The sequence below is a fragment of the Pseudochaenichthys georgianus genome, chromosome 1 (assembly GCF_902827115.2).
Source record: "Pseudochaenichthys georgianus chromosome 1, fPseGeo1.2, whole genome shotgun sequence".
In the NCBI taxonomy this organism is placed as follows: domain Eukaryota; kingdom Metazoa; phylum Chordata; class Actinopteri; order Perciformes; family Channichthyidae; genus Pseudochaenichthys; species Pseudochaenichthys georgianus.
In genome coordinates this window covers 36414207-36428181 of record NC_047503.1, presented here as the reverse complement: position 1 = coordinate 36428181, position 13975 = coordinate 36414207, and the positions used below count along the sequence as shown (strand labels likewise).

Sequence of the window (13975 nt, the reverse complement as noted above, 5' to 3'; positions counted from 1 at the left end):
TAAAGAGCAGTGTGTGTGTGTGTGTGTGTGTGTGTGTGTGTGTGTGTGTGTGTGTGTGTGTGTGTGTGTGTGTGTGTGTGTGTGTGTGTGTGTGTGTGTGTGTGTGTGTGTGTGTGTGTGTGTGTGTGTGTGTGTGTGTGTGTGTGTGTGTGTGTGTGTGTGTGTGTGTGTGTGTGGCCTAGCAACTTGTGGGGACCTACATCTGTTTACACAGTCACGTGTGTGGGGACTCGCCTCCCTTATGGGGACAAATTGGAGGTCCCCATGAGGGGAATCATTAATTTTAGGGTGAAGACTTGGTTAGGTTTAGGATTAGGGTTAGGGTAAGGTTAAGGGTAAGGGTTAGGCATGTGTTGGTTATGGTTAAGGTTAGGATAAGTCTCCAGGAAATGCATGTAAGTCAATGTAATGTCCCCTGAAGTGATGTATACACGGTATGTGTGTGCGTGTGTGGGGGGGGGGGGGGGGGATAGGCAGGCATGGATAGAGTTTCTCCCGGTAACGGATCTCTCTGACCACCGTAGATTCAGTTTCTCCTCCTCAGTGACTCCGCAGTGACGCCCTAAGAGGAACAACAATACTTGTCCTTTATCTGAGTATGATTATATTTTTCTTTTTACAAACTTCAGACTAAACTCATGGTGATCGCCGAGTGTGCGTGGCGGTCGCTGCCCGGTGTAGTGTTACCTTCCTCCGGGCACCATGGGCTCGTAAGATGCCTTCGCTGTGGAAACGGATAACCTTCTCGGCGGCCTCGGTGCTCTGCGTCGGTTCGGTGGTGCTGCTGGTCGTGGCTCTGTCCACGGAGCGCTGGGTCGCCGGACGGATCCTGTGCAAAACCGGGGCGGAGATAGTAAACGCTTCCCACCCGGAGCTGGAGCAGTTCATCGGGGACATTTACTACGGTTTGTTCCAGGGAGGCAAGACCAAGAAGTGCGGGCTTGGCAACAGGCGCTCCAAAATATACAGTAAGATCAAAAACAACCTGTAGTGTGGTGTGGTTAAGTGTGTTTTATTCATTTTTTTAGAAGAAACGCCTACTTTTATTATGATGTAACACACTATTATTTGTCCAACATGTCTTATCGTTTTTATAATGTTGCCTTTTTATATTGGGTACTTAATTTGGGGTGTTTTATTTCCATTTCAACTTCTGTTATTATATTTGTCTGATTTTACTTTATTGCTGTCCTGAATTTGTTTTATTCCTGTTTCAACCATGAAGCATGAAACACTATTATTATTATTATTATTATTATTATTATTATTATTAGTTAAACCAAATGTTGTATATGATATCGATAAGAATAGAAACACACATTTATTTATGGAAATATTAAAAAAAAATACACATCAAATATACAATTTGACTATATGCTTTTGGAAACTAATACTGTAAAGTAAAGTAAAACTAGTATTTAAAGTGTATTGATTATGTTAATACACATGCATTACCTGCTGCATCAACAGCAATAATACCCTTAGTTATACACCTGCACAGAAACAGAGAAATACCTCATTCACACCTTTTCACTCACTAAACATTGATTGATTGATTGATTGATTGATTGATTGATTGATTGATTGATTGATTGATTGATTGACTTTCATCATGACAAGCTCAGCTCACTCACCTGATAAAGTTTGTTTTTATCTGTGTTTCCTGTCTCTGCAGTTTTCCCAAATCTGGTGCGGACATTGAACAGCGGCCTCCACATGATGGTGATCCTCTTCCTGCTGGTGGCTGTGGGCTTTGCTCTGGTCAGTCTGTCTTTCTGCATCTACAACGCACGAAAAGTTCCCTACCAGAGCATCAAAGGGCACAAAGGACTCTACTTGTGGAACTTCATTGCCGGTATGTATGTGAGGAAAGCCTATTCCTATCTCTCAAAGAAAACCCTTTAATTATTAGTTTATTTCTTTGGCTGCTGATTTCCACCCTAATTTCTTCCATTTTTTCTTTGGCCCAATTCGTCCAGTTAAAACGCCTTTCTCTCTTCTGTTAAGTTCATAAAATAGGGTAGAAGGACCTGAAATTGTCCGAGCTGATTACTAAGGGGTGATTTGAGTAAATGTTGTGGGAAAAAAAGAGAAGATTCAAAGTGATTGCTTCTACGTCTTTTTATCAAAACCGCTTATGAAAATGATAGCTGTTTGTGTATTAAAACTCTTTTTGTATTGCCTAAACTGGAAAGTGTGCTAATACAAAGTCTAACAGTGTGTCCGTTTCTTTAGTTTCAGGGTTTTTCTGCAAAAGAAAAGCTTGTGCTGCCCTCTTGGCCAGGTCACTTTAAAAAAAAGGTTAAATGTAACATTTATATGGATATTTTCTTTCAGCTTTCTTTGCTTCCCTGGGCCTCCTGTGTTTCCTGGCAGCTGTGAAGCACCACAGTCTGACGGAGCGAGTAGCCAATCATCGGGAGAACCTCTTCGTGCTGGATGTGCTGGACGACAGCCTGGACTGGTCCTTCTGGCTGGGTGTGGGCAGCATTGCCACTCACTTTGCCGTATGTGGAGTGGTTGCAATGAGCCGGATCAAACTGCCCAAACCAGAGATTAAGAAACCTGAAGAACCCACCATCTCTTCTCTGGACCTGCTTTACTGAGGGACTGAGAGAGGAGCATTTACTGGTGGTTACTGGAGCAAAACACAATGACTGACAGTAAAACCAACCCTGTGGACAGTGCTACTCAGACTTAATGAATGCACAAATTCCTGCAGCGTGCAGCCCAATCATTCTTTTGCATTCTGGACATCCTTTATAACTGCACAATGTAAATAAATCATTATTATTGTCCTTATACATGTATGTATAGCATGTCATTAACTGTGTTTTCCAGTCACTTTAATCATTTTCAAATCAGTTTTTACAGTATTATTCTATAGAAAGCGTAAAGTATGCATGAATAATGGGGAGTTTTGGTTTTATGTAATAAATCAAATCCAAAGAACATTGCTAAGAATGATCCTTTGATTTGATTTGTCTGTTATGAAGTGAATTCACGAGCTGTTAGAAAAAAGTCATTACACTTGTTAGATTAGTTATAAAGTCTTGGATACTAAAAACTTGAAATTTAACAGAAATTTAAAGTAGACATCCATTAAATAATAACCTGGAGTATGTGTTTCAACTTATGTCTATGTGTGTTTTATTGGGGTTGTTGTTGTTGTTGTTGTTGTTGTTGTTGTTGTTGTTGTTGTTGTTGTTGTTGTCATTATCTTCCCATGATCTGAAGCTTTGTATTTAAATGTTTTATTTGTTTTCTAAAGTAATATAATTATTTCAATCAATCCTAAAGCACAACTTTACAGATAACAAAGTTGTCTCGGGTTGGTTTTACAATCTGTACATTATACGATATCCTCTGTATTTATATCTTTATGGCACAAAAGGAAAACACAGCAATAGTACTAATATATTCAATATTATTTTCACAAAACTTGCAATAATCATGTTTTAAGCCAGTAAGGATTTCTTAGTGGGGGTGCCAAATCCTGCAGCACCAACGCCTGGTCTGCCACATGTGGAAGCCCCTCTAGTTTTTCACCTGCTGAGTCCAGAGTAAAGTGCTTTTGTGTGCACAAACTACAAGTGAACAGCAAACACCAGTGTGATTTTGGTGAGAGTACGACCACCCTGGATAAAGTTATAGTGGGGGTGCAAAACCAGGCAGCTGCACCACCTGTTCTGCTGAACATGGGCTGTAGAGAAACTGTGCAGATCTTCCCTATTGACACCAGGATTAAACTTGTCGAAAAAAAAGAACATTAACATTGTGAGAGAGGCACAGATACAATAACAATAATACATTTTATTTGAGGCCACCTTTCAAAACATTCAATGTCACTTTACAATACACAAATAAATCAAATACGAGTGGCATTACAATACAAAAATGTATTGCATAGAAAACCACAGGAAAATTACATTCTAAGGAGCAATTCAAGTGAGTCAAGACAGTATTTCACAAATTATTCGTTAGGCTTGATTTGAAAAAACACAGTGTCTGACTATATCCTATGTGATATCATTACTTGTAATTTTTTACATATTTTGTTTTCGTGGTTATCAAGTATCAGACACTTGAACAACAGAGAATGTTTTTATAAAATAGTAGGCCTACTGACAAAACACATCTTATCCTTTCACCATGTATTCTGTAATAAAACATAAAAACCCAGAAGTTTATTCCAATACAAAACATTTTCTATATTTGTAAATGTTCCTTAAATTGAGCCTCCTCGCAATTATGCACATTATTTATTCAGCCGTTTGCTGTTTAATCTACGGCTTTAGTGCTGCAAAGCGGGAGCAATGTTTTTCTTTTTACATGTTCTATTAAAAGTAATAACATGTCCACATTGCACATCTTGACACTAAACCAGTGTTGTTTATGACATTTATAAGACCAAATTGGCTATTTCAAAAAGTGGAAATGGCCCAGCGCAAATGACGCCCATGGTGAAAAGAGATGAGTGAAGGTTGATGCCGCTGTTTAACAGTTTATTTAAAACCTCCTGCTGCTCATCGCTTCTGCCGCGAGGTGGGGACAAATTCCCTCTTTGTTCTAGTTCGTGACGTTTGAAAACCGCGACGCTCTCAGGTCGAGATTGCATTTTCCACATGCATGCGACCTCTAAATCTCTGTATTAATATATGTTCTGGCTTTATATATGAACAACAGATAACAATGCTTCTCTTGAGGAGGACCGTGCAGGCGGGGAAACACGGGAGGTCGTTTTCTGCGTCACAGACTCTCCTGAGCGAGAGAAAGGTGAGTATCTGTCCAACATTAGCTGACAGTTACATCAGTTTCTAACACAGGACTTATCTCCATTTCATACTGTCTGCTTAACCCATTCGGATGTGTGTGTGTTTTGATTATGTATTTATTTGTAAGAGCATCAGTGTGTGGGTGTGTGTCAAAAATGCTCAAACTTTGTTTATTTACTAGTTACTTCATTTACCATCCTCTCAAAGTATTTTACGAGCTTCGAATATATTGGAAATATCCATGGTTTAAACTGAAGACAGAGCATCTTTGTTTATATTTCACATTATAGGCAATTCAAAGTGATTTATATTATTGGCAAAACACAATAAACAACCAATAGATTAAATATGCAAAATTAAGTATATCAAATACAACCACATATATGTACTTATAGTAATGTTTACTCAAATGTTTCACTAATAAATAAATCTTCCGAAGGGACATGTATCAACACCTAACAAATTATACTTGCAGTCTCCTTTACCGTTAATAACTTTAATGTTTTTATATGTTTGGATTGCCACAACAATGCAAAAGGGGAATTACTAGCTATAACTTTAAGAACCAGAGCTATTGATATGTTGATCGACAGTGATAAAGACCATTTGATTGGACTGATGTGGTTCCTTATTGTGTTCATGTGTGTCTGCAGGGTCTGGTGCTGGGAGTGTTTGAGAAGGAGGGAGAGGAGGGTGGCCTTCATCTGACAGAAGCAGCTGCAGGTTTTGACCAAACCCTGTCCGGAAAACTCTCTGAACTGCTTAAAATGTGAGTTTTTAATATCTGTGAGCTGACAGAATTAGTCTAGTTATGTGACAATTACATTATGCATGTAATGGTCTGATACAAAATACAAATATACGTCATGTAAAATGAGGTAGTGCAATAGCAACAGTAAAAGTGTGTGGGTAACACTGTACCTCTATTTTTCGCAAAAGTAACTGTTTCTGTTTTTTATTCCTAGCTCTGGACCCACTCTTAAGCAAGGCAAAAGCAGAATATTCTATGGAATCCACAAGGTAAGAAAGCATGGAAGTAGATTAAGAAAACCCTGTTTTTTTCTGCAAAATCTACTCTAGAGTAATACAATCATCCTTGTGTCTTCTTCAGGACTTCCCATGTGTGGCAGTAGTCGGGCTGGGTAAAACCACTGCCGGTGTGTGTGGATCAGAGAACTGGGACACCAGCAAGGAGAACGTCAGACAGGCAATGTCAGGTAAGACACGTGACTCTGCTGCCATGTGCTGACTACATGGAGGATTTACTGCCTGTCTGACTCGTGTGTGTGTGCGTGTTCAGCTGGCTGCCGGCTGCTTCAGGACCTGGAGGTGAAGCATGTGGAGGTGGACGGCTGCGGGGATGCCCAGTCCGCAGCAGAAGGCGCCGGTCTGGGTTTGTTCCAGTATGACCAACTCAAATCCAAGAAGAAGAACAAAGTAACCACACAGCTTCATGGAAGGTAGACTAATAAATGGCTGTAGCAGATTACTAGGGCAAACTGACTGTTATTGATAGAAATATGACAGTTTAGTTATTTCAGATGAATGCGGCATTATGCCAATACATATATCTGTTTGTATTTGTTTTCAGTGCTGACTCGGCCGATTGGCAGAAAGGAGTCACGTACGCAGAAGGCCAAAACCTGGCACGGATGCTCATGGAGGCTCCAGCCAATCACATTACTCCAACAGCTTTTGCCAACACCATAGAAGAAAAACTAGCACCGCATGCTGAACGAGTCACAATACATAAGAGGTTTGTTCGTCATTCATCATTAATGTAGTGTCACAATGATGACAGAAATAATCAACAAAGCATGCAACAAATACATGTAAAATAGAGTATTTTGATTCGTCAATCTACAGGTGAAACATTCTTTGGATTTATTGCTAAGTCAGAGGACAAAACATTTAAAGGCTTCTATTTTGATAATCGATTCAAACCAACACACTAAATCTCTAGTTCCTGTTCTCAATTGTAAAGATGTTCTGCTTTATTCTTTATTATATCATAGTAATTGGAATGTCTTTTGGGTGTTGGTGTTTGTTGTATTTCAAGATGTTACTTTTGGCTTAAAGAAACAGTTTTGTTGAGACCAACCAAATGATTGTAAATCAGAAACGAAATTAAATTATATGGACAACTCTTTTTATCTGATGATTGATTTTTTTTTATACCATTAAAAGTTGTTATGTGTGATAACTCGCGTGTTTCTGTAGATCTCAGGCTTGGATAGAGCAGCAACAGATGGGAGCGTTTCTCAGTGTGTCTCGAGGTTCAGAAGAGCCCCCTGTCTTCCTGGAGCTGCACTACAACGGCTCTCCGGACAGCAAGCAGGCCCCGCTGCTCCTAGTGGGCAAGGGCATCACCTTTGACAGGTTAACCATAACAAAACAAACTCGTGCTCATTAGCCCATCAAAACAGAAAAAAACCTTCACATTAATGTTGTCTTTTTCCTTCTCTGTTTGCAGTGGTGGTATTTCCCTGAAGCCGTCTCCTTCTATGGATGCAATGAGAGCTGATATGGGGGGAGCAGCCACCGTGTGTGCGTCTATCGTCACAGCAGCAGCTCTGAAGCTGCCCATCAACATTATTGGTGAGCCTTTTAATTATATGCATCCTCCAATATATTTTTTCTATCATAGATCATGATTGAAACATGTATTTAATTAATAAACGGCCCGTCCACACGGTGGCGTGCGTTGAAGCTTCAACACTTCTGCCCATTCACTTTGAATGGGGTGACGTCACGCTTTGCCAAACTGCAAGTGGATTTAAAAAATATTTGACTAACTTTGAATCAATTTGAATGCACCATTTTTTGATTGAATATGAAAAGAACCTTTGTAATGTTTAAATGAAGAGTCAAAGAAAATATCTGGACACTGAAATTCCTTCAAACTTTTTTAACCGTGCAACATTTTGATCTAACAGAGATTTTGGTCATGTCATAGTTTCATAATGCCTAAAAAAGATCTCTCTAATGGGTTTAGATTGTTTTTGTCTTATTCTTGTCTTGTCCTACAACATGTTAATCTTATTCTTTAATCAAAACAATCTGTCTGTTTTCCCCTTTGACAATAAATCAGGTCTGGCTCCCCTCTGTGAGAACATGCCTAGTGGAAAAGCTACTAAACCAGGTGACGTTGTTGTGGCCAAAAATGGAAAAACAATCCAGGTGGGTAGAGCAAATACAGTAGTTACCTGAGTGTGATGTGTTTGTGTACTTAAATATGAGCGTGTACATGAACAGGTTTGTATTGTTGTTCTGTACAGGTTGATAACACAGACGCAGAGGGCCGACTGGTTCTCGCTGACGCTCTGTGCTACGGACACACCTTCAACCCCAGAGCCATCGTCAATGTTGCTACGCTAACAGGTGGGATTTTTTTTAAAGTATCCAGTTACCATTGTATAAATAAGGATATATGACGTTCATTTTATGTTTAAGTGTTAATGACACCAGAAAAGCTAAATTATAAGATGCAGAAAAAGTGTTGCATGACTGGGATTTTATTTGCACATTTTGGTCCATGTTGTGCGCATGAAAGTCACACAAGCTGTACAATGACTGAGTTTCCTTTAATTGTGTTCATGTTGGAAAATGTAACTAACCAACTGAAATGAGCAAACATGTGTGAAAGCCATGTCAGGCTGGTATTACCGTATGCAAAGATAATTTAACAATAATAAAATGTGTTTTTTCCTGTCTCAAAGGTGCGATCGATGTAGCTCTTGGCTCAGCAGCGACGGGAGTGTTTACAAACTCTGACTGGCTCTGGGAGCAGCTGCAGAAGGTACTGTGTTAGAACAATAAACATACTCAGCATCTCAGTCTATCAGCTCCTGTGTTGACTAATTGTGTGTGTGTGTGTGTGTGTGTGTGTGTGTGTGTGTGTGTGTGTGTGTGTGTGTGGTGTGTGTGTGTGTGTGTGTGTGTGTGTGTGTGTGTGTGTGTGTGTGTGTGTGTGTGTGTGTGTGTGTGTGTGTGTGTGTGTGTGTGTGTGTGTGTGTGTGTGTGTGTGTGTGTGTGTGTCTGTGTCTGTGTCTGTGTCTGTGTCTGTGTCTGTGTCTGTGTCTCTCTGTCTCTCTAGGCTAGTGTTATGACAGGTGACAGAGTGTGGAGGATGCCTCTGTTCCAGCATTACACCCGACAGGTGACTGACTGCCAGCTGGCTGACCTCAACAACGTCGGGAAGTACAGCCGGTACGTTTCTCTTACATACCGTACATATTTCTAAGATTTATAGTGAAAGATATATTGATATACATATATTGATTTAATTTAGGATTGTACATGATAATATGCAGGTCATTGACAAGTCACTATGATCTGGTGGTGTAAAATGTCAATTACATTTTCATAATTAAAATTTACTTTTATCTTGATAAAAAGTGAATTTATTTAGCTTTAATTTCTGAGGGGAACTGCAGAATTGACTTTGCGGAAATGTTTTGATGAAAGTGTGGAAACATTGTGGAACACAAAACAGAAGACTCCTAAAACAACACAAATATACACGTAAAATTTGAGTTTTTTTTCCATCTTAAAATGAAACGATTAACCCTCATTATGTATTTGTTCAAAATAAGAGCCCAGTGTTACTCAAGATAACTTCATCCAGTATTGACAAAATAGCTGATTGAGGATTAACAGCATTGTTAAATAAGGGATAATGTGCAGCGACGCGGTCATTATGGGGAAAAGAACACCGACAGGCTGATCAGGAGCCCGACGCGAAGCGGAGGGATCTAGATCAGCATGTTCGGCCAAACTGTATACAATACAGTTAAATCGAACGGACTTGTTTGTGCAGATGTGAGCGTCCTTAACAACGGTCAATAAGTGCTTGACAGAGGTCTGTCTGTTCTGGATTAACAGCGTTTCACGTGTTCTGAATTGACCAATCAGAATCGAGTATTCAACTAAGTCCTGATAACAGCATGTTAGCCTGCATTAGTTATGAACAGGGCCCAGGACAATACTCATGGCTTTTTCAATGACTCGTTTGTGATTTATTATCTTTCTAGTTCTGGCGGTGCATGCACAGCAGCTGCGTTCCTGCGAGAGTTTGTCACTGTTCCTCATTGGGCTCATCTGGACATCGCAGGAGTGATGAGTAACAAAGATGAAGTTCCCTACCTGAGAAAAGGCATGTCTGGAAGACCAACCCGCACACTAGTGGAGTTTGCTGCCGGACTGGTCCACAAAGGCTGAGAGATTGACACAAATATCAGATTGTACGCAAAACTCTGACTGTTCATCACTGGCCAGATTCAACAAGGATATGTCAACAATGACCAAGTCAAGAAGTCTGTGCACATATGAACAATGTTGTTTCTATTGAAGGGCTCAATATTTTTAAAACCAATCTGTGACTTCAATGTCTACTTACAGCTAAAGCATTAATGTCATCATAGGTCACAATGTATGACCAGTTCAGTGTTTTCCCACACTGTTGTGATTTCAGCTGAAGTTCTATGGAAACAACCAGGTTCACAAATGTAATTTATATGTTGTATAAAATAAACCCATAATTAATTATGTGTGTTTCTTTTGGACAGGGACATACCAAAAACGTACACATTCAATCAGCCTTTTATTACGTAAACCACGCAGATTTCAGGTACTATGGAGTAGGAAGTTATCATGACTTTACAATGGCTGTCAGGAAGATATACAAAGTTATTGTCTCATCTTAAAATCCAGACACCTAGAGAAAAGCGTGAAAATATAAAGCATGTTATCAGTGTCTTCACCTGCAGGTTGGAAACCCTTGGTCTAATATATGTTGTGTGCTGAAGCATCAAGATAAGACTTAATTTAAACCAATCAAACCATGAAAACAACCTTAGACCAACCACACATATGAAAACAGGGTGTTCGCAAACTTTTGGCCAAGAGGGTACAGAGAAACATCCTCCGACTGCGCATGTGCAAAGACGTCCACCTCACTGCGCATGTGTAGAGCGGGCAGCAGAAGATGGCATCGTCCATGAGTGGGATGTTTTCTGGTCAGCAGCCGCCCGTCGTTCATCCCGTCGGAGGTCCTGGTGGACCGGGACAGCCGGGCTTCCCCGGTACCGCTGCCAGAGCCCCGGGGAACAACACGCTGGTGGACGAACTGGAAGCTTCCTTTGAGGTAGGGGGCTATTATGCTAGTTTATTTAGCTGTGTGCTAACTGTTGTTAGCTCATTTAGCTTGTGCAGATATAACGTTGTGTTTAATTTGCTGGTGTTGCAGTCTCACATGAGATTCAGAGGGAAATAATTTCTTATTTGACCATGTCTCATATAGAATATAATACTTGGATAACTTATTATAATAATAGATGACGATAAAATAAATAAACGAATGCTATATTAAACTTTGATCACGACAGCCCAGCTCTGCTCCAGTGTCCTGCTCCTTCTCCAACACAAAAAACGTCACACTTTTCCATAAAACTGTCTCTTTATGAGACTAGAGACTTTGGGAGTTCCCCCCATTCATGATGTTCAGAGCACCAGCCAAATGCTGCTAAAGTGGCAGCTATATTTGCTTCAAGAGCCAGAAAATCTATGTAATCTCTTTGGGGCTGGTATGCTATATTTAAGTGAACAACAAAGTTATTTCCCATCCTGCCTGAGTTAAAACATATAAAATAGTAGTAATTGATGATCAAGCATACTAGTTTCTAGATTTCAATTTACATTTAATAGCCCTCGAAGAGTGTGTTCTCTTGTAGTCTTTTCCAGCAAATGTTTCACAAGTGGCACCATGAAACTGAATACCTGCTCTCGAACACAGCATTTTGTCTGCTGGCTTTTTCATTTCTGTAAAAAAAAGTGTTCTTGGTTTAGAGGAACTTGAGCTTATAAATGTCCAGGGTTTTGAGATGTTCATCAATCGTATACTGTATGAGTGTAATGTTCAGATATCAATACCGTTTTAGCCATGTACTCTAAAGACCAGGTTTGGTATTTAAATATTCACTATCCCAAAGATTACTTAATTGTCGTCGACTCTAGCAGTATGACATTTGACGTCCGGGAATGTGTATGTTTCTCTTCCCAATTACTTAAAGAGAAAGCAGCTATCATTCCAGGTGCAACCAAAAGTTCATGTCAAAACAACATTTCTCCTTCCAGTGTTTCCCACAGAATTTGATTCTATTTGTGGGGGTACCCCCCCCCCCCCACGGCAAGAAAAGCCAAAGGCCCCTTAACCAATTTGGGTTATCAAATAAGATAATACATGCGAGTTCATGGCTACTGTAGACAACGTTCTTGTTGCTCTGTGTTGTGTTGTTAATGAGTGAAACACACGAGTTGAGGATCTGTGGGGTTTATTCTCCCAAAAATATAATTTACAATTTAGGCATTTAGCAGACGCCTTATTCCAAAGCGACTTACAATGACCAATTACAGGGACATAACCGAGGGCTACGTGCCTTACTCAAGGGCACACTAGTAGTGGTGTTCCAGGCAGGATTTGAACTCGCAACCTTCCGATCACCAGCCCACCTCACTATCCATTAGACCACCAATAAAATAATAATAATAATTTAATTTTTTTTATGAGATCCATTTGTGGCGGACGGTATTTAATTGTGGCGGCCCGCCACAAATAAATCAATGTATGGGAAACACTGCCTTCAGTAGTTACTGGTTGTCATTGCACCCTAATGTGCAACATCTCAAACTCATTGAGAGAAAATAAGTTGTACTGATGTTTTCTCTCTGCTTTTATTCTTTAGGCATGTTTTGCATCTCTGGTTAGCCAAGACTACGTTAATGGAACTGACCAGGAGGAGATTCGAACTGGTGAGTGAAGCTTTCATGTTTATTTATTTATACCTCAAATTGTTATCTGTATAGTAATACATATATTTGTCTTTTGTTTGCAGGTGTTGACCAGTGCATACAGAAGTTCCTGGACGTGGCTCGACAGACAGAGTGCTTCTTCTTACAGAAAAGGCTTCAGTTGTCTGTGCAGAAACCAGAGCAGGTGGTAAAAGAGGTAAATTATTATTCTGATAAATGCATTGTTATTTTATATTTTTTCAAGTTTTTTATTGATCCGGAAATTATCTGTTCAAGCACAAAACAAACCCTTGGTGTCCCAAACTCCAAAACATTGTATGTGTTGTCTCCAGGCTAACAGAATTTCCTTAATTTCTTAAAACTAGCATTTGTGATATGCTGTCAGTGGTCAGTGTTTAGGTATTTATTTGTCATCATTTGTGACTGCCTTCTCTCTTCTCACATACATTTTTTCCTCACTTCAGGATGTGTCAGAGTTACGTAATGAGCTTCAGAGGAAAGAGTTACTGGTTCAGAAACACTTGTCCAAGCTTCACCACTGGCAGCAAGTGCTGGAGGATGTGAGCGTTCAGCAGCGCAAACCCTCCGACCTTCCTCCTCCCGGACCGCTGGCCTTTCTGGAGCAGGCCTCTGCGAGCCTGCCGCCAGCCCCTTTAAAACCAAATTAACACACCATGGGGCAATCACATATGTCCTCTGTTAATTATATTTCTTCCATTCCCAGAAGGTGATGTTGAACTTTGACCTGCAAGTGAGCTGCAGCCGTCTTGAGATATCACTGAAACACCTGTTTGCATTCGTCATACTGGCATTATTCGAAGTACATGGGATACGGAGTGAATATATCTGACAGAAGTCAAATGTAACTGTACCTAATATACCTAAACGCTATAAAGAAGAGAACACACACCATGTACGCCACGTCAGGCCTGCTGTCAAGTGTCAACCTATGAGAAAACCCAGGAACTGTTTGCTGTCACTGCTCAGCTGTGCGGAATATCACAACATAGATTTTTTGTTTTTTTGTCAACTTTTTTTCCAGTATTTTGATTTATGTAAATATTTTTGTTGCTGACTTTTTACTGTAAAATAAAATGTCTGAGTATTTTGACTCTGGGCTTAAGTCTTAGTTATGTGTTTCTTGTTGTACAGTTACGGCATTATTTTTGTGTTTGAAAACAGATTGTGAAGGGTCATTCCATCTAAAGCCGCACATTAAGTTTATCAACAGAAAAATATTCACTTACTATCATGATAATCAATTAATACCTAATGTAATTTTTCCATCTCAAATATGGTGATTTGCTGCTCTTCTTAGTTTTATATAATGCCAAAATCAAATGGATTTGGAATGAACAAAACAAGATTTCACATGGGACTTGTTCATCGAG

General features: G+C 39.8%; 3 protein-coding genes across 3 annotated transcripts; all 3 read left to right on the top strand.

The window, feature by feature from the left end:
- Positions 1–553: 553 nt before the first annotated feature.
- Positions 554–3103, top strand: clrn2 (clarin 2). Its single transcript, XM_034094470.1, has 3 exons — positions 554–968; positions 1676–1855; positions 2338–3103. Exons 1-3 carry the CDS (start codon positions 716–718, stop codon positions 2604–2606), a joined length of 702 nt encoding a protein of 233 aa, XP_033950361.1. The 5' UTR covers positions 554–715; the 3' UTR covers positions 2607–3103.
- A 1461-nt stretch (positions 3104–4564) lies between these two features.
- lap3 (leucine aminopeptidase 3) lies at positions 4565–10320 on the top strand. Its single transcript, XM_034092781.1, has 13 exons — positions 4565–4776; positions 5429–5544; positions 5741–5795; positions 5887–5992; positions 6076–6235; positions 6367–6531; positions 6996–7154; positions 7249–7373; positions 7867–7955; positions 8054–8156; positions 8495–8574; positions 8872–8984; positions 9809–10320. The coding sequence occupies exons 1-13, from the start codon at positions 4630–4632 to the stop codon at positions 9993–9995; spliced, it is 1605 nt and encodes a 534-aa protein (XP_033948672.1). The 5' UTR covers positions 4565–4629; the 3' UTR covers positions 9996–10320.
- Positions 10321–10725: 405 nt separating this feature from the next.
- med28 (mediator complex subunit 28) lies at positions 10726–13695 on the top strand. Its single transcript, XM_034092767.2, has 4 exons — positions 10726–10920; positions 12518–12584; positions 12668–12780; positions 13049–13695. Exons 1-4 carry the CDS (start codon positions 10762–10764, stop codon positions 13250–13252), a joined length of 543 nt encoding a protein of 180 aa, XP_033948658.1. The 5' UTR covers positions 10726–10761; the 3' UTR covers positions 13253–13695.
- The last annotated feature ends 280 nt before the right edge of the window (positions 13696–13975 follow it).

What these genes read in the sequence shown, in the direction of transcription:
- clrn2 (XM_034094470.1), top strand. Translation starts at nt 716, where the DNA reads ATGCCTTCGCTGTGGAAACGGATAACCTTCTCGGCGGCCTCGGTGCTC. An exon ending in CAGGCGCTCCAAAATATACA is followed by an intron (nt 969 to 1,675) that starts GTAAGATCAAAA and finishes CTGTCTCTGCAG; the next exon opens with TTTTCCCAAATCTGGTGCGG. An exon ending in CTTGTGGAACTTCATTGCCG is followed by an intron (nt 1,856 to 2,337) that starts GTATGTATGTGA and finishes ATTTTCTTTCAG; the next exon opens with CTTTCTTTGCTTCCCTGGGC.
- lap3 (XM_034092781.1), top strand. Translation starts at nt 4,630, where the DNA reads ATGCGACCTCTAAATCTCTGTATTAATATATGTTCTGGCTTTATATAT. An exon ending in ACCACACAGCTTCATGGAAG is followed by an intron (nt 6,236 to 6,366) that starts GTAGACTAATAA and finishes ATTTGTTTTCAG; the next exon opens with TGCTGACTCGGCCGATTGGC. An exon ending in AAGGGCATCACCTTTGACAG is followed by an intron (nt 7,155 to 7,248) that starts GTTAACCATAAC and finishes CTCTGTTTGCAG; the next exon opens with TGGTGGTATTTCCCTGAAGC.
- med28 (XM_034092767.2), top strand. Translation starts at nt 10,762, where the DNA reads ATGGCATCGTCCATGAGTGGGATGTTTTCTGGTCAGCAGCCGCCCGTC. An exon ending in AACTGGAAGCTTCCTTTGAG is followed by an intron (nt 10,921 to 12,517) that starts GTAGGGGGCTAT and finishes TTTATTCTTTAG; the next exon opens with GCATGTTTTGCATCTCTGGT. An exon ending in CAGAGCAGGTGGTAAAAGAG is followed by an intron (nt 12,781 to 13,048) that starts GTAAATTATTAT and finishes TCCTCACTTCAG; the next exon opens with GATGTGTCAGAGTTACGTAA.